Source organism: Trachurus trachurus (genome assembly GCF_905171665.1).
Source record: "Trachurus trachurus genome assembly, chromosome: 17".
NCBI classification, from domain to species: Eukaryota; Metazoa; Chordata; class Actinopteri; order Carangiformes; family Carangidae; genus Trachurus; species Trachurus trachurus.
The window spans coordinates 23,278,061-23,302,491 of record NC_139900.1 but is presented as its reverse complement, the minus strand read 5'-3'; the positions used below and the strand labels follow the sequence as shown (position 1 = coordinate 23,302,491).

General features: G+C 42.1%; 4 protein-coding genes across 4 annotated transcripts; 2 read left to right on the top strand and 2 right to left on the bottom strand.

Moving 5' to 3' along the window:
* Positions 1 to 1,539: 1,539 nt before the first annotated feature.
* On the top strand, positions 1,540 to 6,329 carry b3gnt5b (UDP-GlcNAc:betaGal beta-1,3-N-acetylglucosaminyltransferase 5b). Its single transcript, XM_083990920.1, has 2 exons — positions 1,540 to 1,657; positions 3,891 to 6,329. The coding sequence occupies exon 2, from the start codon at positions 4,201 to 4,203 to the stop codon at positions 5,362 to 5,364; it is 1,164 nt and encodes a 387-aa protein (XP_083847046.1). The 5' UTR covers positions 1,540 to 1,657; positions 3,891 to 4,200; the 3' UTR covers positions 5,365 to 6,329.
* A 6,401-nt stretch (positions 6,330 to 12,730) lies between these two features.
* eif4a2 (eukaryotic translation initiation factor 4A2) lies at positions 12,731 to 17,592 on the bottom strand. The gene is made up of 11 exons (XM_083991871.1): positions 17,516 to 17,592; positions 16,540 to 16,597; positions 16,304 to 16,436; positions 15,867 to 16,006; positions 15,299 to 15,467; positions 15,107 to 15,216; positions 14,648 to 14,791; positions 14,118 to 14,255; positions 13,945 to 14,034; positions 13,604 to 13,683; positions 12,731 to 13,524 (listed from the first exon to the last, which is right to left on the bottom strand). The coding sequence occupies exons 1-11, from the start codon at positions 17,542 to 17,544 to the stop codon at positions 13,380 to 13,382; spliced, it is 1,236 nt and encodes a 411-aa protein (XP_083847997.1). The 5' UTR covers positions 17,545 to 17,592; the 3' UTR covers positions 12,731 to 13,379.
* Positions 17,593 to 18,948: 1,356 nt separating this feature from the next.
* On the bottom strand, positions 18,949 to 20,039 carry setd9 (SET domain containing 9). The gene has a single exon (XM_083991048.1). It carries the CDS (start codon positions 20,019 to 20,021, stop codon positions 19,176 to 19,178), a length of 846 nt encoding a protein of 281 aa, XP_083847174.1. The 5' UTR covers positions 20,022 to 20,039; the 3' UTR covers positions 18,949 to 19,175.
* A 312-nt stretch (positions 20,040 to 20,351) lies between these two features.
* Positions 20,352 to 23,909, top strand: dcun1d1 (DCN1, defective in cullin neddylation 1, domain containing 1). The gene is made up of 7 exons (XM_083990913.1): positions 20,352 to 20,385; positions 21,049 to 21,262; positions 21,383 to 21,551; positions 22,645 to 22,775; positions 22,859 to 22,941; positions 23,025 to 23,121; positions 23,297 to 23,909. Exons 1-7 carry the CDS (start codon positions 20,383 to 20,385, stop codon positions 23,371 to 23,373), a joined length of 774 nt encoding a protein of 257 aa, XP_083847039.1. The 5' UTR covers positions 20,352 to 20,382; the 3' UTR covers positions 23,374 to 23,909.
* Positions 23,910 to 24,431: the final 522 nt, after the last annotated feature.

Here is a 24,431-nt window from a genome sequence, read left to right as displayed (position 1 = left end):
TGTTTTTTCTAATGATTGGCAAATGTAATAATGTAGCCTAATGTTAGTTTCCATTACAAGCATACAAATTATATATGAAACCCAATATAAAGGTAAAAACTTCCAATATAAAGGTAAACATTTCAATATTCTGTAGATGACCCATACAAATTGCATGCTACTGTGTAGGTTATGTCCATCCCACTGACCGTATAGGATTCATGTTGATAATCCAGTGAGGGGAGTGATCTGATCATTCAGTTTATTAGATCTGCTCAGAAAGTACTAGTGGCAGATGTGTGGACACGCAAACATTCATACATATCAGCAGCTTGTGTGATGATATGTATGAATGTTTGCGTGTCCACACATCTGCCACTAGTACTTTCTGAGGCATATTGCACTTTAATGATTTTACTGTATGTTTTTAGTACTTCCCTGCTGCTTTTCTCTTGTACTGTTTTTGTCTTTGTTGTGAAGCAGCACTGCTCTCTGTCCGAGAGAAATTTCTCCTACAGCAGGGGTTCTCAACTAGTTTCACTCTGGGCTCCATATTTTCCCATGGTCATTAAGTCACGACCCACTTTTATAGAATTCAAACCAAGATTATTATTTTTTTAAAGCCTTTAAAAACTCATTTTGCTCTTTATTGAGCAAAGTGCATTTCAGAGCACATGAATGAAACTGAGGAGTTACCATGACAACTGCATGTACGGAAGTGAATAAAAAAATATCAAACTGCACAAAATGGAGACCAACAAAACGATATATTTGACTTCTAATGCATCTCTGCATTCAGAGCATGTTCACAAAAGTGAATAAATATCAAATTGCACAAAATAAAGACCCACAAAACAAAACAAGATTCACTGCATTCAGGCCACATTAATAAGAAACTGACATCTTTGCATTCAGAGCAAATGGAGCAAATAATAAGAAACTGAGGACCATTACAACTGCATGTGTTCACGTGTCTCGTGCCTTTCAAAATAAGTTATTTTTCAAAATAAAAGACATGTCCAACATCAGATGTGCATTAAATATTATTTACTTTTTGGACCAGCTGTCTGCGACCCATCCAGAACGGGTCCACGACCCACTTTTGGGTCCCGACCCACCAGTTGAGAACCACTGTCCTACAGGAGACTAAATTATGATTTTTGACTTTTTTTTTTTTTTTTTTTGCTCCACAATCAAAACTGAATTAACTAAGTCAATGAGAACCGAATTAGCACGTGATGTTAGTCAGTGCACCTCTAGAGACCACTCCTACAGAGGAGGAGGAGGAGGAGGAGGAGGGGTGAGGAGCCAAGGCAACTGACTCATTAACGAGCAATTTAGAATATATACACACGCACGCACGCACGCGCGCACACATAGACACACACACCGACGGCGGAGGGAGGACCAGAGACAGACACTCACTACACACACACACACACACACACTCTCTCTCTCTCTCTCTCTCTCTCTCTCTCTCTCTCTCTCTCTCTCTCTCCCACACGTTCACAGGTAAAAGCCTCACTCAGGCAGACACACACTCCTGCACCACGGGGGGATGAGACTTTGTTGAAGTGAGGATCGATCGCTGCGTTTGACAGAAGTTTCACCTCCCGTCATCTGGAGAAAGAGTCCACTACAACTTCAACACCGCTGTCTGTGATCCTTCATTTTACCGGTGAGTGATCAGTGATCGACCCCCCCCCCTTTCCCGACACCCAACTGTGTGTGTGTGTGTGTGTGTGTGTGTGTCTCTCTGTGTGTATTTTTAATCTATTTATAAAAATGGTGACTTTGGAAATATGTCAGTGGGGTGGTTAACTTTCACGGGGCGCTTGTTTTAGATGCAGCTTAGTCAGAGGAGAGAGGCTCAACACTTGTATTTATACTCCGGCGTCGGTCGGCTCTGGGGCTGAATTGGGACAGAAAAGTAGTTCGCACAACCTGTTTACGTGACAACTCCTTCAGTAAATAGGAGCACAAACACACAACCAGCAAAAAGTAACCAGTCTGCACTGCGGCCATTACAAGACCACACAAATGCTAGAGAGTCACTGAGAAAAAGAAATTGCAAAACTATAGAAGAGAGAGACAGAGTAGCAGGTTTGTTCACTCTCATGGACAACTTGTTCTAGGTAAAGTCACAGCCACATTGTTGGCAGATGACACCATGGATCTGTAACGTAAGCCAGTGTCTCTATGGACGTTATCTCCTGCCAAACAAAGGTTATTGTATGTATTGTTTTTTTTCCCTCCTGAGCAACCAAGATGATCTGTTTCCAGTGTGATCCTCTATGTGTGTTTTTTTCACCACCACAATAGATTTAGTGTGTTTAGGCGTGTCCATATAGATATATTATAAGGGAATTGCGTGTCTGTGTGTTGGTGTTATGAGGCCGGACGTGACAGCCCAGTCACATTTCTAAAACACAAACAGATAGTGTTGGTTTTATTTCTGCCTCCAATCCAACGAAACATAGGTGAGTGGAACTTGTTGTTAAAAAACAAACAACATTAAAGACATAAACAAACAGCTGAACTAATGTTATTGAGGAGTTGATGTCTTTGTTACTGACTGTTGACAGTTTTCATTGGGAAAAGCATTTACAATGTTTGCTGGAGACTATATTTACATCCAGATGAACAGTGAGCTCTGGATACAACACCAAGCAGAACATGGATGTAGACCATCCAAATTATCTGCATGATTTATTATGATTTTTTTTAAAAATATATCAAATAGTGAGTGTTTCTTTCTTTTTTTGTTTTATTTGGGTGAACTGACCCTTTAAGGATGTGATAAGTTATCTTGTCCTGTTACATGCTTGCCCCCCTGCCTAATACTTGCATCATCATTAGGTGTGTCAATCTTCCAGGTATGAGCCTTTATCTCTGTACCACCCTGGAAAAAAAAAGTCTCAACCTTTGTCAAACTGCTGACACGCATAAAAATATTTAACTGACTTATCTTGAATGACAAGCAGGATGTGAAGTGGGACGTGCTCTAGATATCTAAGAATCAGGTGTAGCTCTGAGTTTTCTGCGTGAGAGCAGAAGGGGCCCGGCGTGAACCAGAGGTGAGGCCGAGTTTCTCATTATCAGGGAGAGATAAAAGAAAAGCCATTTATGAGCCAGTGACCCCATTAGGCGTAGGCCGTCCAATGATGTTTAAAAAGCTCTCGGGGTGCGGTGGGAGTCCCAGGCCCCGGGCCCATCATGATCCCCCCCCTGGTTTCAGCCCAGGCCCGGGCGGAAGCGGGCTATTCTTGTAACGCTTTGTGCCGCAGAGCTATTCTGACGCTGTCCATTGTGTCCGAACGCTTTCCATGACTCTCAGCGATTTCAGTGGGTCTGCACCTTAAACCCCTCCATTATGGACGAGCTTGTATTGCAACATTTGCTGTGTAGGCTTTTGCATTCAGTGCCCCCCCACCCTCTCTCCCTCTCCCTCCCTTCCCTCCCCTCCAGCCCCACCACCCCACCCACTCACTTTTGACTTTTCAGCGAACGTGACGGCTCGTGCTCCGAAACAGTGAATGCGTGTTTTGCTGCTGCGACATGCAAAGATCAGATCTAGCCACAAGAATAGATTTTTGTCAACGGTTGTTTTGGTTGTGCTGCAGCTTGTCTGAGTGCGTGCTTGCTCTTTCACTAATGCGTCTCGGCATTAGTGCAGCTCTAAAATACAACTGAGTGAACAGACTGCGCATGAGACCACATAAAACACAGAGACACACGCTTTTAAAACTGTAACACAGAATCACCTTAGAGAAGAGCGGTCACTCCTGGCCTCACAAATGAAGAAGTTGCCAACGCGTATTGAGAGTATGTGGTATGTTTGCGCTTCCTGTTGTCGAAGCAGTAGTTTCACTACAGATTCTCACTTTGGTACCTGTGTTCTGTCTTCTCAGACGACAGTGTCATGGGTGAACAATGAACCTCCATGTGCTGGCTGACGGTGAGCATGTGAGCGACGATGCTGCGATGGAGGATGTTTCCCAGCAGACCCGGTGACTCCCGTCGCCGCCCGTGCCTCTTGCTGAATGTGGATCACCTAGGATGGAAGACCCACCGCGTGCTGCTCTGAGGCACTGGAACAACACTCTCAACCTCCACAACCTCAGTCTCCTCGTCTTCTCCGCGCGCGCCGACTCAACCGGCTGCTTTGCCCCCGTCGCCCGCCAGAGAGGGACCACTGCCACGGGGTGACCAGATTCCAGGATGTTTTTGAGATTCCGCCGAGTGCGACGATGCCAGTGCGTGCAGCTGATGACCACCTGCCTGGTGCTGTCGGTGGTGATGGTCTGCTGGGAACAGCTGGACAACAGCGTAGTCAGCCACGTCAAGTCCTACTCCTACCGCTACCTGGTCAACCGCTTTATCTACATCAACAAGAGCCTCACCATCCCGCGAGAGCAGGCAAGGAGCTTCAGCAACTTCCGCTACCTGTTGGACCATCCGGATAAATGTGCCAATAAGGACGTCCTCCTCCTCCTGTTCGTCAAGACGTCCCCAGAGAACATTGAGAGGCGAAACGCCATCAGATCGACCTGGGGTAACGAGACTTACATCCAGAACGCCCTGGGAGTGACCGTCAAAGTGGTGTTCGCCTTGGGAGCGCCTCGTCCCAGGAAGGACGAGCCCTCGTGGAGCAAGAGGAGCGGGGACGGCTTCCAGCAGCAGCTCGTCGAGGAGGACCGTCTCCATGGTGATCTGATCCAGCAGGACTTCCTGGACTCCTTTCACAACCTGACCCTGAAGCTGATCCTGCAGTTCCACTGGATGCACAGCCGCTGCGCTCACGCCCGCTTCCTCATGACCGCTGACGACGACATCTTCGTCCACATGCCCAACCTGGTGGGCTACCTGGAGGACGTGAGCAGCAGGGGCGCCACGCACTTCTGGGTGGGCCGGGTGCACAGAGGGGCCCCGCCCATCCGCAGCAAGGACAGCAAGTACTACGTGCCCTTTGAGATGTACCAGTGGATGTCGTACCCCGACTACACGGCGGGGGCCGGGTACGTCATCTCTAGTGACGTAGCGGACAAAGTCTACCAGGCCACGCTGACCTTGAACGCCTCTATTTACATCGACGACGTGTTCATGGGCATCTGTGCCAATGCCATTGGTGTGACCCCGCATGAGCATGTCTATTTCGCAGGGGAGGGCAAAGCGCCCTACCACATGTGCATCTATGACCAGATGATGACCTCACACGGTCATGTTGAGGATATCTATGACCTGTGGAAGGCAGCGACGGACCCGCAGGTGAAACAGTGGACCTCTGGATTCATGGGCAGGGTGTACTGCACCGTCGTGAAAGTGGCTCTCCTTTGTAAACCTTACTATTTCAACACGTACCCCTGCAAAGCAGCCTTTTTGTAGTATTATCGAGGTGTGTCGGTGTGTGACAGCGAGACAAAGAGTATGTCATACTGTGATCATGATGAAAAGAGGATCATTGCTGCGAATATTACCTCAGTCCTTTTAGTTGGACACCCATGTCTGTCACAAGACCGGAGGATGTGGTCTGTGTTGCAAGAGGCAAAAAGATCACACAAATTATCCCTGTTAGGCTACTGTTGTTGTGAGGTCACCAAGACATTGATGACCTCTAGTCTTTTTGGTGTAAAACTTTGAACTGACAGCAGAGTGTGACGCACCCAAACCTGTTCTCAGACCTCCCTTAACACAAGGCCTCACATTTGCCTATTTCTTACCGATTCTCCACAAGAGTGGATTAATTGCGCCTTTTTAAAAGCTTTTGTAAACCACTGACGGCCACGCAAGGAAGTCTGAGTTTCTAAAATGATGACTTATAGAAGAAGTAGTGTGAATGGTCAGATGTCATGTGAGTCAATGCAAAAGAAAAAAGAGGAGAAAAAAACAGGCCATTACGTGGTCAGTCTAAAAATGTCTCTGTGTCATGAAGTGCAAGATTCCTCACAGTGAAGTAGAGTAGACGTGTAACATCTCCTGTGCAGTAACGGTGGGCATCAAGGTGTGGGCAAGAGGTTTCTTTTTTTTTTTCTTTGTGATTACATTTGAGAGGAAAGTTTTTTTTTAAATAAAATAAAATCTACTACACTGTTGTTAGTTTTCAAATATTGTCAAAGTACTTCATTATGACTGGCAGTCAGTTTGTTGGCCAGGGAACACAAGCTCAGGAAACATCTATAGTATTTGCAAATGCTGGAAAAGTTGACGATTTCACTGATAGCTTGACTCTAGTATATTTTTTAATTGTCTCGACATCACCTATTATGGCCCAGATGTATGAAGCAGTTTGTTGTGGAATTAAATTCTCAAAAATATTGGAAAAATGCGGGGCATGAAATGTTGTGAAATACGTACAAAAAAGCTCTCCCACAGTTATGTCGATTTGTGCTAAGAGCACATGTCTTTATAGACAAAAAATGTGATGCTCAGTAGAGTGGAAAAGAAAAGGTTATTATTCTGCTCTTATTGCGAAGAGTTTGAACGAGTTTGTTCCCACGTGGCAAAGGAGAAGAACTCACGGGTAGTTTTGAAGAGTTGAAGAAATAGTTTAAACAATAATGAAAACTCATATTCACTTTCTTGCTGATGATCAGTCCCAGTCTGTCGGAAAAAAATGTCATTCAATTTCTAAAAGGTGATGATCAATCTATTTTTGTGTAAAAGTTGCAATTAAAAGTGTTTCTTGAAGTTAAATAGAGCGTTACATGACCGCTATGATTTGTTTCAAAGTAAAAAACCTTAAAGTGGAGTGCTCACTGAAACTGTAAAGTAACAGACTCACACCTAGTTTTGGCGGGAGACTTTACCACACTTTCAAATGTAAACCACTGAAACATACACACAGTGCAGGAGTGCATAGTCCTAACACACACACACACACACAACTACGGACCCCCCTCCTCCCCATAGCAACAGCTTGCTAAGCAGTAGAGTGAGTGTAGCTGCTACACGGGGCTCATTAGAGTGGAAGTGCAAACATGTTGCCTGAATGTGCTCCACAGTCTACGACCCAAACACCTGTTTACATGTGAAAGAATGGACTTGCGGCTGAGCGTGCATAGAGCTCACTATGGTTTAGTTTGACGTACTCTCCATCTGACATGTGATATTTGGAGACAAGAATAACCCTGGCATCAGCCAGAAATTCATCGGTGTCTGTTCCGCAGAGGCGTCTGACACACTGCGAACTGTGATAGCTGAGGCTGAACCTGGGTCAGTGTTCAACAGACAGTGAGATCAGTACAGTAAACCTCCACAGAAAAACAGAATTGGAGCTGATTTTTCAGTTGTGTGACTGATTAAAACAGAGCCAGGGGAAATACCTAGCTTGTCATTGCAGAGCTACAGAGCTTATCATTTCAGAGCTACAGTAAGATTTTTTTAATACACGAAGCAGAATTTAGATTTCCACACACATCACTTAAAGTGTGTGATGATGTAGTTATTTATCTGCTGTATTAATCTCAGTAAAACATTTTTTGAATGACTTCTTGTGTTTCTTTGTGGTGGGCTGACCCTGCAGCATGCTGTATATCCTCTGCAGGTGCAGCCACCAGGTTTCCTCATTGAGAATCCTAAATGTTTTACCAAATCTCATCTCGCTGAATACCCGTCTTTAAATATTAAACAATGGATATTGGTGCATGAGTGAACGTGTCAGTGTTTGCCCGTTTAAAGTAATCAAAATGCTGTTCTCTCAACTCACTTCATCTCGACTCACTGTGAATTGTCCTATATGTTTATTTATGGCACCTCACCCTGAAATGCGATGTTGCCTGGATTAGCTGTTCTCCAAACAGCTGCCCCGTTTCCATGGCAACGCATAAAGGAGAATAATTCACACAAAGGATTTAAACGGGCCTAAAACACAACCAGATGCCAACATCTGTTAACTAAAACTGAAGAAACTGGGGTGGGGGCTGTGAAACTGCCTGTGGGTTGATTTTAAGATAATAAATATGCAGTCATATCCATTTAAATGAGGAAACCATCATGGACAGTATGTGGAATGATTAGCCCAATTTTTCCCTGCAGTTTGTTATTTTTAGATTTACTAAAGTGCATCATGACTGTGAATCAGCCTATGCGTATTCATGTATTCAGTATCATCAGAAACTCATCGATGATCATGAACCTCATCTTCAGTCACTTCCCAAGAGGCAGTTTGGCAAAATGACTGTGTTAACAAAGTTGGTTTCCTAAATATAGCTGCAGACTTTCCTGGTCAGTGTGCCAGCTAAGCCCCATGGACAAGATATAACTGTATCTTAAACGCATAGCCTTGAATTAGGATTGGCTCCTGGCCTCAGAACCTGATGAAAGCAAGGTAACTAAAGGTCAGATATGACAGACATTACATGGGATTTACTGATGTGAAAATTTGTCTGGTTTGGCAGAATATGGCAAGGCAGGTTTATATTAGGCTACATACACAGAGGTAACTGCTTCATATGTAAAAGAACAGAGCATAGGGAAAAACTGAATAAGTGTAAATTCATATGAATTATAAACAACAACAATGAGGTCTTAAGCAGGCTTTTAAAAGTAAGTTCCTCTGGAAATGTATCTCTCTCTCTCTGTTTATTATAATAAGTTAAAGAAGCTTTACCTCGTGTGTTTAAATCCTATAGGAACACGAAGCAGCACTGCACTGATGAGTGAAGACGTCTAGAGGGTCCGTGGTCTAAGTCAGAGACGTACTCAGCCATTAAACCATTAGGTGATTTGAAGACAAGTTATATTTTAGTCCATTATTTGAGACACTGCTGAACAGCACAGAGACGATGCTGAGAACTGCCAAACTGCAATATGTTCAGCTGCAGCAGCAAAGGCTTTTTTGGGAGCGCCTGAGAAAAGAATACAAAAATAATCTAACCTACTGGAATTCTCTAGATGAAATCTTACCCTGACATTTCTCACATAAATTTTAGGCATCGGAAAACAGGAAATGAAATAAGCTGCTGAAAGTTGCTGACTTCCTTCTCTCACACCGATGACTGACAACTCACTCTTGTGTTCACTTTCAAGGAGACAGTCAAATATCCATGCACTAATTAGATCAATGTGCAGATACACATAATGAGATGTCCCGGAATTGAACCTTGAGGTACACCACATGCCACGCTAACTTGTTTGTGTAGTTCCCAAACAAAACAAAATAGCTCCTATTTCTTTTTTGTTCCTCTTTATTTACATATAATTTTCATATTTTAATACAGAGACTGAAAAGGCAGAACATAAATACAAAACACTGAACAATTACACAAATTCAAGGCCCCGGGGCTGATCTGTACCTATATTCAAAAGAAAAAATACCATACACGACACATCATAAACGGTCTCATTCATTGGCCAAATAGGCATGCCATTTTTGCCATCGTTTTCCAACCAGATCTTTTTGGAGTCGGATTGAGTAAGTCATTTGCTCTAGGACATGCAATTGTTTTACAATATTAAGAAAAGTATCTGTAGCAGGGACATTTTACTTGCACCTAGCAAGACCCTAAGAAGATAAATATCAGTTTTACTCAATCCATCCAGCATATTTCCAGGATAGAGAGTTGTGAATGATACATTGATACTGAAACACAGAACCTTTGAAATGATTTTTGCCACTTCCCTCCAGAAAACCTGGATGTAGGGGCAAGACCAAAAGACATGGGCCTGATCAGCGAAGACGTCTCCATATTCTCTCCAGCAGGCCAGTTGTTTGCCAGTCTGTTTGAGAATTATACAAAAAAAAACAGATGACTGTGTAAAGTAGTTCCTGTTCTGAAGATAGGATCTAAACCAACTGTTTGTCCAGTTGTATGAACCGTGTCAAAAGCAGCACAGAGATATAGTCACACGAGGACTGAAATTTTGCCTGAATGCAAATGACTTTAGGGCCTAAACCAGAATATTTCCAGTGCTGTCATGAGATTGATAACCTCACTGAAATTTGTCTCTTGCAGACAATTTCTTCAGTTATTACAAATGGTAGATTTGATATAGGTTTGTTGTTTATTACTACACAGACATCCAAGCTATTCAGTGCAATAAAGACCTTTGTCATACTTTGCCAGAAACCTGTTAACTATGTGCATCAAGTCTGTTGCCAAGCAGCAAACACACATCAGTTCCCTGATGTTGTGTAGTCAATGGCATTTAACAGACATGGAATAAGTTGTATCATATTTCCTAATTCAGATAAGAAGCTTGTATAATTTATCTGGCAAAACACGAAGGTTCAGATGAAAATAGATAGGTTCCATTGATTTAAAGGATTAGTTTGACATTTGGAGAGATGCACTTGTTAGATTAGGAGATTGAAATAACGCTCACATCTGTAAAGTAAAAATAAAACTACAGCCTAGAGACAGGTTTCTTACCACAGAGACTGGCGACAAGGAAACTTTGATCCTGCCAAATGTTATTACTCTACCAACATCGTTAAAGCCCTAAATGCTGCATTCAAAGTGTTCTGGTCTCCAATACAGCACATCCATTACCCTCAGGAGCATCGCAGACATGAGGTCTAGACCTCTAACTGGGGAAATGTGGTATTTGCTCCTGACAAAAGACTCACTTTGCAGGTTGAAATACTTGAAATGTCCTGAGTTTGGAAAATATTATTTCACCACATACCACTCACCGATATCAGCCATAAGGTGACGTGAGATGGCATTTCAGCAATGCACCCACAAGACTAAAATCATAAATGTGTGTACATGTTCATCCATTACAGACACAAACTGTGTGCAACCCACAAAAGTCATAACAATGCAGGTTTTCTTTCGAGATTTGCTCTCACGATATCTGATAACCCATTTCCTCAGCACTGCAAGAGCAAACATGCCATAAGATAAGAATGAAATTCAAGCTGCAGGCAGATGAGGCCGGAGCATGTTTTGCCTAGGCTGATGATAATTCTGAGTATACCGCAACCTGCAGGATAGAGGACTGCATTTTTCTAGAAAAGATCATGTCTGGAAACACGTTTTTGTTGAAGTTAAATTTAAATGTAACGTGTCCTGTCAGAAGCCGGCACAGCCTCTTTCCCTAAAAAAAAAACCAAGGGCAACTATGGCATTAACTTACAGTTTTTCTCGATTGCTAAGACACATTTCTCGAAAGCTTCTCTCATTTTCTCTAAACTGTGAACACAAACCCCAATTTTCAAGCTACATTCACAAAACCTTAGACTCTTCTTGCAAAACCAAACTTTCACCTCAAAACAGTTCAATCTGTGCCCAAAACTGAACTATGTTGTCAAATCGTGCCCCGAGTCAATCAAAATTAAAAACACTACTGAGCAGCCACTAAACACTACATAGAAAAATAGAAAACACAACGCTCAGCACATGAAGCTGTAGAAATAAATGTTTATCGTTCACTGTAGGCTAAATGCATGTTGCAAAACAAAAAACCTGTGCATTTACTGTAGCACTTCTCTCCCTCCCTCCCCACATCCATTTCATCCCCTTTTCCTTCCTTCTTCTTTTTTCTTCCCAGTTCATCCCTCCCTCCCTCCCTCCCTCATCCTCTCTTCCTTCACCCTGTCGTCTCTCATCTTCTGCTCTTGCAAAACAAAAAACCTGTGCATTTAGCACTTGTACATAGTAGGCTACTGTAAAAAAAAAAGTACAAAAAACAGAAATCCTGTGTATTTGTACACGTAGCAGTTGTACAGTACAAAAACAAACAGAACTCTTGTGCATTTAGCACTTGTATACAGTAGGCCTACGTAAAAAATAAAGTACAAAAATATACAAATGAGTGCATACAGTAACTCAGCCACAGCATCATTTCTCTGTACTGGGTCAGCCCACAGGACTTCATCCTCAACTGGTTTATACATGTTCCCTCACATCATTAGCCACAAGTGTTATCAATTTTGAGTTGTTGTGTTCAACCAGTGAAACTTGTGCTTTAGTTGTGTTTGACTTTTGCCACCTGTGCTCAGCATTATGCAACACAGGTGCATCACAATGAAAATGTGTTGGTAAGTTGTGTCTAAACAGGTGAAAAGTGCTGATGGTTTTGCAAAAAGAGTGACTGATTCAATCAGTGGGTTCAGGCAACTGATAATTTGTTTCAGACAATAGGGTTTAGTGTTTTAGCAATTGAGAAAAACTGTAATACTGTCTTTATCACACTTCAGTGCCGTATGTAAGATTGACAGAGTGTCATTTAGGTTTTCAATAGTAATACAGGAATTCCCTCATCACTTAAGTGACTAATGATATGCAATATCTATATACAAACATTTTCCATTGAGTTTAAATGAGTAAGATTTTTCAAATGAAATAATTCATTCATCAAATTCAGCACCGAAAGACTGTCCTCCTTTTCATTGAACACATCATTTCCTCAATGCTAATTGCATATGGATAAGATAAAGACAGGCTTATGAACCCGTTACTTACATTTAGGTCTTATGTCCATGAATGATGATGTTTTGGAAAAGTGTGCATACAAGCTCTGTATGGTGTCAAGCCACCTCCCCATTTGCTCAGTATTTCCAGGTCTTTCTGTTGGCTTACCACAAGGTGGTGCTAGGTCACAGCTCATAGACTCTGCCCAGCTCATGCATCAACACTGCCATCATTAGCATTGTGCTGGTTTCCAAATCCTGCAGTGTTTTCACTGGCAGCTGGTTAATTTTAGGTTCGGCCCCTAGTGCCCCATCGAGACATCAGAAAACAATATCCTCAAGTACAAACTCGCTCTAGTTGACTCGGTATTTGATAACAGAGGAGGCAAGTTTACTTACAGCAATTTTCGGTTTATTAAGACATTCATACAATTCTGGGTAGGAGGAAATCTGAAAAGTAGTTGGGGTGGGTAGCAATATACTCTGGTAAGGGTAAAACCACATGTCAGCAAAACATGGCTAACCAGTGAGGAATTCTCATAAAGCAAGTGGGATAAAAAAAAAATATATGATACATTTAAATAACAGTCACAAAAGATAACAAAAAGCAAGTGAATCTACAGTATAACATGACAAGTGCCTCTATTAAGCAGGCCCACGATACATCGCACATATGTTAGCATAACATAATTTGCAGACTTTATACAGCACTTATACCTTTTAGTCCACAAGTAAGTTACTAAATGGTGAAGAACATCGAATACACGCATCTTAATTGAACATGGAAAGAAATACCTGATAAGGACCTTAATGTTTACAGACCCCATGGCTTTGTAGCTCCAACCAGCCGGCCGCCGAGGTTAGAATCTACAACTGTCCGAGAGGGACCACCATAGAAGTCACCTCGCTTTTAACACATACCAAAATTCAGATCCAAGGTTTAGCATTGAGAAGTTTTTCCCCCTCGAATAATAAGCACGATGCAAGTGGACGATCGCTATCACTGCGTTAAAATAAAAAAAAAAGGGAGAAACAATCTCAGGGCTCAAATCAGGTCAGCCACATTCATAGGCATCTCCTCCACAGTTGTATTGTAAAACGTCTCGATGTCCCGAAGAATCCTCTTGTCTTCCTCAGTGACGAAGTTGATAGCAACTCCTTTTCTGCCAAAACGGCCGCCGCGACCAATTCTGGAAAAAAGGGTCAAAGACATTAGACTCCCACAGGAGAAGGTGGGGTGGTGCACATTTGCTGTAGTGCAACTCTTACCTATGAATGTAGTTCTCTCGGTTTGTAGGAAGGTCATAGTTAATGACCAGGGAAACCTGCTGCACATCAATCCCACGAGCCTGAGAAGAAACATAAAGAGCCGATTACATTCAAGTCTAACAGACTGATGGTTTGAACATTGTGCACATGTAAATGTCGCCCGTGAATAAGTAACAGATTCCTATATGAAGAACCCATTGTGGAGCACGAGCCCTACTCTCCCAAAAGTTTAGACTGCTTGGTCATGTGAGGACTGTTGCAGGATTAAGAACATTTTGGGTTTAAACTACATCACTTGTGCCCATCAACACCCACCCCACGACATGAAACCTCATACTGACCAGAAGATCAGTTGTGATCAGCACTCTGCTTGAGCCAGACCTAAACTCTCTCATAATCACGTCACGCTCCTTCTGGTCCATATCACCATGCTGTGAACAGAAAATAAATCAAGTTAGAAGATGTGCAGCACTAACGCTACCTTGTTCTCATTAAGAGAATTAGAACAACGTACGAGAGCAGAGACTGTGAAGTCTCTAGCATGCATCTTCTCAGTCAACCAGTCGACTTTTCTCCTTGTGTTGAGGAAGATGACAGCCTGGGTGATGGTGAGAGTCTCATACAGATCACACAGGGTGTCCAGCTTCCACTCCTGGGGACATCCATAAAAATAAAGAGTCATGTGCTGTCAACAGAACAAAGTAAACCTTGCAACACATTATGCAACAGGGGTGGGCTTTAGCTACTTTAATTCCATTAAAAAAGCTAAATAGTTGACAATGTAACACAGGATCTTGAGACAAAGGACATTGGACATTAAGAAAGAGGTCCCTCCAAGCCTCATTTCCGATACTGTGCTTTTATCTCCTTCCCTGGTGTACCCATGCTTACATGGCCACATGAGCTAAACCTGTGAGGCTTGGCTCCTGCAGTTTTAGCAGGGTGCTTTAAAGAGAAGCAAAGTCTAAAACATTTGTAGAATGAGAATAGAACTGTAAGCTTGCCAAATCTTTCTGAATTAAATGTTACCATAAGTACACCCACCTCTCGTTCTACATTTATGTAGAACTGCTTGATACCCTCAAGGGTAAGCTCTTCTTTCTTCACCAAGATGCGAATGGGCTCTCGCATGAACTTCTTGGTCACCTCCAACACATCTGTTGGCATGGTGGCAGACAGCAGGACCACCTGAAGAAAATGACATGTTACTATGCGGTGAGGTTGGATGTTCCAAATTTAGTGAACTTAAAAACAAACTGGGAGCCGATTGTGGCATTGCACCTTGAGAACGAGGCCAATGAACATTAAGAAAGAGGTTCGACCACATCTCATTTCCAGTGCAGTGCACAATAATCTCCTTCTGCGCAATAATCTGCTAGCATTATTGCATGAAACAGATTAAATCTGAATTACACAATTATAGCAGACTTCTGTTAATGCAGAAGGGAATCATACTTGACTACTGAACTGTCAGTGTTGTGTCTGTATCCAGAAGATGCTTACTTGAATGTTTGTGCTCAGTTTCTGGAAGATCTCGTAGATCTGGTCTTTGAACCCTCGGCTCAACATCTCATCAGCTTCATCCAGAACAAACATCTTGATCCATTTTGGGGCTAATGCAAAAAAGTGGGGTTAGAATTCAAAATTTAGTTTATATAAAACTTAATCCTGATGAACAGGACCTGTGATACTTACACAGATGTCTCCTGTTGAGCATGTCATAGACACGTCCTGGTGTACCCACCACTATGTGAGGGGCCTCAGCCTGGAGCTTCTGTATTTCACTACGGAGATTGGTCCCTCCGATACAGGCATGGCAGGTTGCCCCCATGTAGTCTCCCAGAGCCAGAATTACTTTCTGGATCTAATCAGGAGAGATAGAGCACAAACCAAAACACTTGTTCAGGTAATGTGGTAGCAGGACAGAAAATGCAAACTCAAAGAGTGTAGAAAAACTGTTGAAAGTGATCAGTGAAACAAAAAAGGAACTCTCCATGTCTAGAGTCAGTCCCGAAAGATGGTATGGCATCATATCACCCAGTTTTCCACAGCAACACAAACACAACAAATTCGTTGGAGCCAGATCACCTTTTAGACCGATGCAGCCATGGACAGAGACTACACCAATCATAAGAGGATACGTTCAAATTTTCAGAATTTTGACAAGTTTAAAAAAAGGGTACCTTAGCACTGGAATCAGTGTCCTCAATATGCTGCCTAGGTCTGAGACACTGAGGTTACCGTGACCTCAGGAACAGCATACCTGCTGAGCCAGCTCTCTGGTGGGAGCCAGCACCAGAGCCTGAGTCTCCTTCTGCTCTATGTCCAGCTGCTGCAAGATAGAGATGGCAAACGTGGCCGTCTTGCCGGTGCCTGACTGGGCTTGGGCAATGACATCATAGCCTGATGGCAAGGGGAGAAATATTAATATTTGGAAAAACAAGACTCATTCCTTTTCAAACACACAATGTTAGCAACGTATGCCTCTATGAAATATGACAACACCATGTCAAGCTTGACTGCCAGAACCTGTCGGATATGACAGTCATGTTCTGATGTAGGTGAATCAATTTTACAGTATTGAGTGATCAGTGAAAAAAAAGGTATCCCCATAATTGGGTAAGTCCCGAAAGATGGTAAAGCATCATTTCACTCAAACATTTTTTTAAGCTGCTTCTAAGTACACTTCAGTTTTTCTACCTTTGATGCAAGGGATGATCGCCCTCTGTTGAATGGCAGAAGGTTTTTCAAAACCATACGCATATATTCCCCTGAGAAGAGTCTCCTTCAGGTTCATATCATCAAAGTTGTCCGTAATCTCGTTCCAATTGCTCTGGATAAGATAAGAGGAAGGAATTGCTGTTGAGTACAATTATGCACCTGGATTCGAAAACAACTTTATGTGCCAAGAAAAAAAAAAAAAACCTTGTACTTACCTCGATGACACCATCAGGCTCCATTCCATCTGGCCCCCCATGGTCTCTATCTCTTGAGCTATTAAAGAAGAAACAAAAGTCAAAATTTGATTTGGATCATCATAAACTGACTACGACAACGTAAAGAGAGATCTTGAGGGTAAATTACTTGACCCAGGTCGGTAGAGCTAGCACTCATTCCCACCACGTGTCTTGCCATGATAAAAGCTACTGTCAGGCTTGTCAACACTAATGTGCCGCTCCCAAATAAAAAAAAATCAATTTTTGAGTAAACTTTATTGATTAAGACGGAAAGGCTACGTCAGAATTTAAGTGAGCGGGTCCACGGGCACGGTGGTCCGGGTCACACCCAGGGTGTCTCGTTACCGCGCAGGGCGCACGTGTCAAATTCCACGAGTAGGGCTCAACTACCTGCCCCGCAGAAAATTCTGGGTTATGTAACATCGAAAAGTTTCCAAACCGGCTCACACGCCCGCTGTGGTTTAATTGTGATGCCATGAGCCATAAAATCACATCTGTACGCATCGGGCAGGTTTCAACATGGAGCTCTGCTTCTCCCCCAGTTAGCCAACATGTCGGACAGTCAGGCCTGCGCCGCCAGCGGGGGCTGCTGCCCCACAACTAGGCCGAGCGACTGCTGCCGTACGGCTCTCCTGACCGGACCAATCACAGGCCACGACAGCAGTACTTATTTACAGAACGTATATCAGTTAACATTTTGGTTTTGCAACTACAAAATTAAATCATATTTGATCCAAGTTGCTTGCAACAGCATTTTTGAACTGCGGTGTAGCTTGGCAGCTAACGTCACAAAGCTAACTTGTTAGCAACCAGATCGCCCTGACAACGGCTGTGGCCTAGCTAGATTTATAATAACTAATTCGGCAACATACAAAGTACAGAGTAGCGCAACGCACTTAATTACACCTAAACGTCGAGTAGTTCTTGAAAAAGTGACCGAAATGTAAGCGCTTACCTGTTGTAATCAGCAGAATCGCTAGACATGATCCGTTCCCAACTTCAGCATGCGACTGGAAAGATCGCTGATGGCGATGCCAACTGCCTTTATGCAGCCGGACTATTTTTCACTGATGAACCCAGTGCACATTTTTCGTTGACAGGGGTGTCTCTTTTGATTCACTTAATGTTTGAATCACACAGCATTGTATTCACAATATGATATATGTGCCGATGCACGTCAATAACCATTAAAAATAAGATAATTGTTTCAGACTATATTTCCCCGCGGAAGGATATTGCAGTAATAAGTGGTGCTTAGGTTCCTACAGTGTCCCTGACAGGTCAAAACTCGGTGTGACAAGGTTGTGTGCAATCTTTTTGGAGAGGGGGCTCCGGGTGGTATGCGGCAGATGCATGCATGCAGATTTAATAATAAAAGGTTAAATGCAGTAAGAATTAATTTGAAAGGCTAAAAGAACATAATTTGATCATCTCAGAATAAGAAACTAAGTTTGCCTGGGAGGAAGTTTAGAGGAGGAAACGCAGTGTCAGACATTGTTTCCTACTTTTTGGTCTGCATTATATAAGTTGACTTGGGCAACTTTTTTTCTCCTACTCACTGCTTGTAGAGCTGCTAGTCACACCCGTACTAAATACTAATACTAAATTCTTTCTTTTGGAGTTAACTGGAGACGGGTTAGGCATACACAAGATATGACCCACATGTAAAAGGCTGTGTTGTGAAGTAGATGAAACAAAAGGAGACCAAAAGTGCATATCCGCAAGAAACCTTACTGCTTTTTCAGTTGCTGCAGAAAGACCTTTGGCAGCACTGTGAGAAAGAAAATCAGGCCGAGGCTTCGACTTGAGTAACTTGAGACATCAAAGTCAGTGCACTTTTAAAACTATAGTACCTGCTCTTGCTTCCTCCCTGCAGCAGAGTTAGTTCTATGATCAGTTCTGCTGATCTGCAAGTCTGTATAAAAGTTTCCATTACTTGACCTTATTATTCAAGAACTCCACAGTTATGAGGTAGGCTACTTGTAGACCACCTTCATTGAATGGGCCAGTTTTATGCTACTTTTCATTCCATTGCATTTGTGTGGGAAACATACTTTCTTACACCACTCCACTTATTTAACCGCAAGTTCTTTAGTTCTTTAAAAGGTTGAGGTTTTCAACCAGAAGACATAAACATCTTACTGCACTGTTTCTTATTAAGGTACTCACCATTACTACCTCTAACATAACATGCTGTGCACAGTTTTTACTCAATAATAAACACACTGAAATCGGGTTACCGTACTCTGCATATTTTTTATTCTGGATATTTTATTATATTTGGATGGGGACATTTGTATTTAACATGTTGCTATTTTTACTGAAGGGAAGGTCTCATTAACTCTTCTTGAGCGTAAGAGGCCTGGCCCAACTAATTGTGGATCTTTCTGGTATCACCCTTAAATAAGAGATGGTTCTTGCATTCACAACAAAACATACAAGATATATTTTTGCTCTTCCCCCATAATAAGTATTGTTGAGAGTACAAAACATGTTTTAGTTGTTTTTCCCCCCCCAAGAAATACAAACAATTATGGTATCAAAGTTTACATCTCAAAAACATCAGTCTTATTCTGTTTTGACACCAAAACAGAGCAAAGGAGTGTATCTTGTACCTAATGCACAATGGTGTAGTAGTTGGAGAAGAGTTCCTCCCCTGCTGTAATGTCTCTCAGTGAAACGAGGGCAACACACCGCAGAGGCCTGTGAGAGTCCCGGCTGTAGTTGACATTAGGGATATATTGGTGGAGCTGAATGGGAAACTTGTCTGGCACATCATACTCTTGGTAGCACACGTTAGCAGGAAACTCGTTGGAGCAGTTGTTCACGTACTGACCTACAGCAAGTGGGTTTTGTGGAGTGTCTGTCAGCCAGCTGGTGTCACTCATCATGAAGGGCCCTATTCTGTCCCTGCCACTGCATGACTTGAACACCATTTTGGAGATGCCTTTGTCATTTCCATCAATCAACACACCATCAATACACCTGAACACAAAGGGGTTTCTGATGGACTGGAGAAGGATGGGCTCATAGGCTTGATACACTGTGCCAGGATACAAGGCAACTGTTGCTCCTTTGGGTACAAATCCTTTGGTGACAAAAACTCCGGTTCCTGCAAATGGCAAAGTGCTAGGCTGCCGATCAATGCAGAATCCCAGTGACTGCAACATGGCATCGTGTCCACATGATGGATTTCCTCCATACTGCTTTCCCTCACTTGTTACCTCTCTGTGAAAGTGAGTCTGTCTGTGATCAGCCCCATGACTCCTGAGCAGGACCCTGAAGAGCTTCACCAGGCTGTGCGAAACCTCCTCATCCGGGACCTGTTTGTCTTGGCAGCGCTCGGACACCTGTCGCAGAGTTTTCTCGTTTCTCGACAGGTTCAGTACAACCCAAGGCACAAACCTGTGTCTGTACGACTTCCATTTGTTCTGTAATCTTTTCACAGCAGCTCGGAACATCCAGACCGACGTCTGACAGGCTGATAGTCACCGAGAAATGCGATTATTTTCATCATTTCTATAATCACTTCCGACGAACTGCTTCAAAATAAAATCCCAATGCCTGACGTTGATTTATATGTATGTCCACGATCATCCGCCAATCTTGCACTTTGATAATATGTAACGATATGATGTGGTGTTTAAAGAAAGGGAACAATATAAACCTTTAGGGTGACGTATCGAGGGGGAGCGTTTGCAGAAGTGCTCTTATTTTGAAGAGACATACTTCAACCGGAAAGAAAACGTTTACGTGACTCGTGGAAACTTGACACGCATTAGCCAGCTGGATGGGAGGAGAGGGAGTCGGGCAAAGACAAACATGGTAAGAAATCACTCTTTTTTGTTTTGCTGCCGCAAATGCAAACGTAAACGGCGCGCATTGACACAAACTAAAACTTCTACGTTGTTATTATAGTTTTAAAAAGAGCGATAGTGACCCAATTTCACCTTTATATAACAAAAACAAACGTAGCTCTCTTCGTTAGCATTAGCCACCTAGCTCACGCTCAGACGAGCCAGTTCGCCTAGTTAGCTAGCTAGCTGGCTTGCTATCATTTAAGACAGCTGACAAAACCACACACTGTAGCAATGATAACACCGAATTACTGTCGACATGATTTAAGACTAGTTTACTTGTTTAGTGTTAGCGTGTATTAACAGGTGACAGTCAGCTAACACACTGAAAGTCTACCTCTGCTGCCAGTATAGCTTGTTATTGCTAGTTCTCTCACTGCGTTTATTCAGGTGTGTTTTACTATGGTTCAGTGTTTATGTAGCTAACAGCTAGCCTGTCCTTTGTGATTATTATGTGACATAGTGGACTGCAAGAGTTCCGCATCTGTTTGAAGGCTGGTCTTGATATAACCCTGTTAGACAACTGATAATCGTAGTTATTGAATTAGGGGAAATTAATGTTTTTCTATTGATAATCCTATTGCGTGTTGTTGCAATAACAGTGATGCTCTGTTTCATGTGTCCTGTGCAGAACAAGCTGAAGTCCTCACAAAAGGAAAAAGTTCGCCAGTTCATGATATTCACACAATCCAATGAGAAGACTGCACTGACCTGCCTGTCACAGAATGACTGGAAACTAGATGTTGCCACGGACAAGTTTTTCCAAAATCCAGAGCTCTATGTTTCAAATCTAAAAGGAGCCTTAGACAAGAAGAGGCTCGAGCAACTGTACAACAGATACAGAGGTATGAAAAGCCATTTTCAGGCATAAGAACAAAGCCACAATCCTCATGGCAACTTTTAGGTTGTAAAAACTTTCTGTTGGTCTGTGAGGTAATGATTGTTCTCAACACTCTTACCCCTAGATCCTCAGGATGACAACAAGATCGGCATCGACGGCATCCAGCAGTTTTGCGATGACCTGGGTTTGGATCCAGCCAGTATAAGTGTCCTCATCATAGCCTGGAAGTTTAAGGCAGCGACTCAGTGTGAATTCTCAAAACAGGAGTTCATGGATGGGATGGCAGAACAGGGGTGAGAATGTATTTATCAGACTGTACAAACAACAGAGTACAGAACAAATGTTGTTCTCCCCTGAAACTGTGGACTTCAGCATTATAAACGTACACACCATAGGAGCGCAGGCAACTGCAATTCAAACGCTGACTTAATATTAAAGCAGAAGTAAGCGATCCGGTCGTTTTGGCTAATGCCGCGTTCCAGGCAGGCTTTTGAAACCGTAAATTACAGCTTCAAGTCACAACTTACGACTTTGTAGCGTTCCAGGCAACCCACTCGTGTTTTTCCGACCTGTTTTACCGGTGAAAGTCACTATAACGGCCACTCGTAACTTCCGACCCGTGAACTCGTACCAGATCGAACTGGTACGACTTCACAGGTTGGAAAAACACGAGTTACGAGTTGCCTTGAACGCACCATAACAGTCATCGTCCCTACATCACCACATTCAGGTGCATCCCTTGGCTGCACACACAGCCCTTCATGCCGTTCTCTCTCCTCATTGGATAAAAATTGTAGGATACGAGAAAAGTTTTCTTCTCGGCTCAGAGCAGAGTGACTGAGAGACCCGTGTTTCGGATCAAACACTCTATATAAATGATTGCTGTCGGAAGATATAACTGTTTAAGACTTATATTAACACAAAAATATCGCTTACTTCTGCTTTAAGCAGGTCTTCAATGAAACGACAGCCATACATTCATCTAAAATGTCTTTCAGCTGTATTCAAATTATGATAAAATCAAAGGATGCCACATGCTCGAATGTTGATATTAATTTTGCAATGATTATTCTATAATCACTTACCAGTAGTTGTTTATGTAGGATTTTGGCTCAGCCGTTTTAATGTGGTAACAATTCTGTGTTTGTTAACAAAGTGTAGTATGTATCCTGTCTGCATGCATATTGCAGATCAATTCAAACATTTTAGCTCTAGCACATACAGCTTACATATTGTTGGAAAACATGAAATTGTAGTATGCTGAATGTATCCATAAATCTTTTTTTCTTTTATTTTAGATCAAACAAAGGTGAATGTAATTAACAGAAAGAAAAGCATTTTCTCGTTGTCCACTAAAAACTAAAAGTTTGCTTTATTTTTCTACAGGTGTGACAGTATAGAGAAGTTAAAAGCTCAGCTGCCAAAGATGGAACAAGAGTTAAAGGACCAAGGGAAATTTAAGGACTTTTACCAGTTTACATTTAATTTTGCAAAGAATCCTGGCCAGAAAGGTTTGGGTAAGTCTCTCCACATTCGAACAAACATCTTTTCTGTTGCATTTCTTATCATTTACATTGACAAATTTCTCGTTTTCTTACAGATTTAGAAATGGCAATTGCATATTGGAATTTAGTGCTGGCTGGAAGATTCAAGTTCTTGGACTTGTGGAACAAATTTTTAGTTGTAAGTTAATAATCACATGCAAAACTACTCACTTCCATCACTTGTCATTGTGTTGCTTCAATTTTGCCTCACAACTTTTGCAGGAGCACCACAAAAGATCAATACCTAAGGACACTTGGAACCTCTTACTAGACTTCAGCGCAATGATCACAGATGACATGTCGAATTATGATGAGGAAGGTTTGTACAGTGCTCACAGTCGGCTGTCGGCGGCGTCAACAGTTGTTCCCTCACAACCTTTAGGAGTGGTTTTAAACATTTTTGAAACCTCACTGTTCATCATTATGTCATCATCCATGGTGGAGTCACTTGAACTGGTTTTGTTTTTAATTAGTTTTGTTTGTTTGTTCAATAGGGGCATGGCCTGTCCTTATTGATGACTTTGTGGAGTTTGCACGGCCACACATCGGAACCAAAAGCACAGCAGTATAAGGGCTGCTCCGACTGAAGGAGCGTCCATGTGAGTTTTCTACAAAATAGAGTGCAGTGAAAGGAGGACAAGGGGACCACACTGAGCTGAGAACTATGTTGCCTTTTCAACCCTCAGGACTGAAATATTTTACACAGCAGAGACTTTATATATGTGTGTGTGTATATGTACATATATAAAAAGGCATATCTCTTTGTTGGTCAGCTTGTTGTGGTTTGGAACTTTTATCTAAAGTATTGGGCTTTTTGTGTGCACTCAAGCCAACTATAGAGGAGTTACCATCTTTGCCCATGAGTTGGGCTCAAAAGCAGGTAGATAGACATAACTTTGAATTGTAATGTAAACTAGAGGGTTTGCGAGGGGATGTTGATTTTTAAATATTAAATTTTAACACGTGTGCATTCCTGATTTTGCTTTTGTTTTACAATACATTTGTGTGACAAGTCAGTATAAAACATTGATTGTAATTTTTTAAGCATAACGCTGTTTGTTGAAACACAAATGTATAAAGATAAAATAAATGTTTCAATTTGGTATCTTTAAACTTGACAGGCTTCTGTGCATTTCTGTGTTGGAAAAGAAAAGAAAAACATAAAGGCTGAGTACCAAAATTATTCTCATTTGTCAAATGCTGCAGGTTATATTTTAGGGCATGTGCAAGTTCTTTCATAAAACTAAAGAATGTTTTGTGCCAAATAAGGTCAAATACGATCCAAAATAGAAGTTGTTGTCCCCACTGCAATACAATTACTCCTCTGTCAGTGGGTTTGAGGTAGTTAACTCTTGCATTTTCCCTATAACTAGGAGTGGATTGTGCCTTTTTTTTCTTTACGATTTTATGTGAAAAATCGATTGATTGCAGGTATTGAAATAAAATTGGCATTAAGTATTAGTCTACTTGCCAGCCCATAGGGCCCCATTGTGAACCCGGAAATGTTGAGTACCCCAAAGTTTTATGTTAGAAATATAATATATTTATATATAATAATATTATATATTCAGTATTCAGAAACTGCCGGATGCTAACTTATATATATATTGGGCAATTAGCATAACAGAC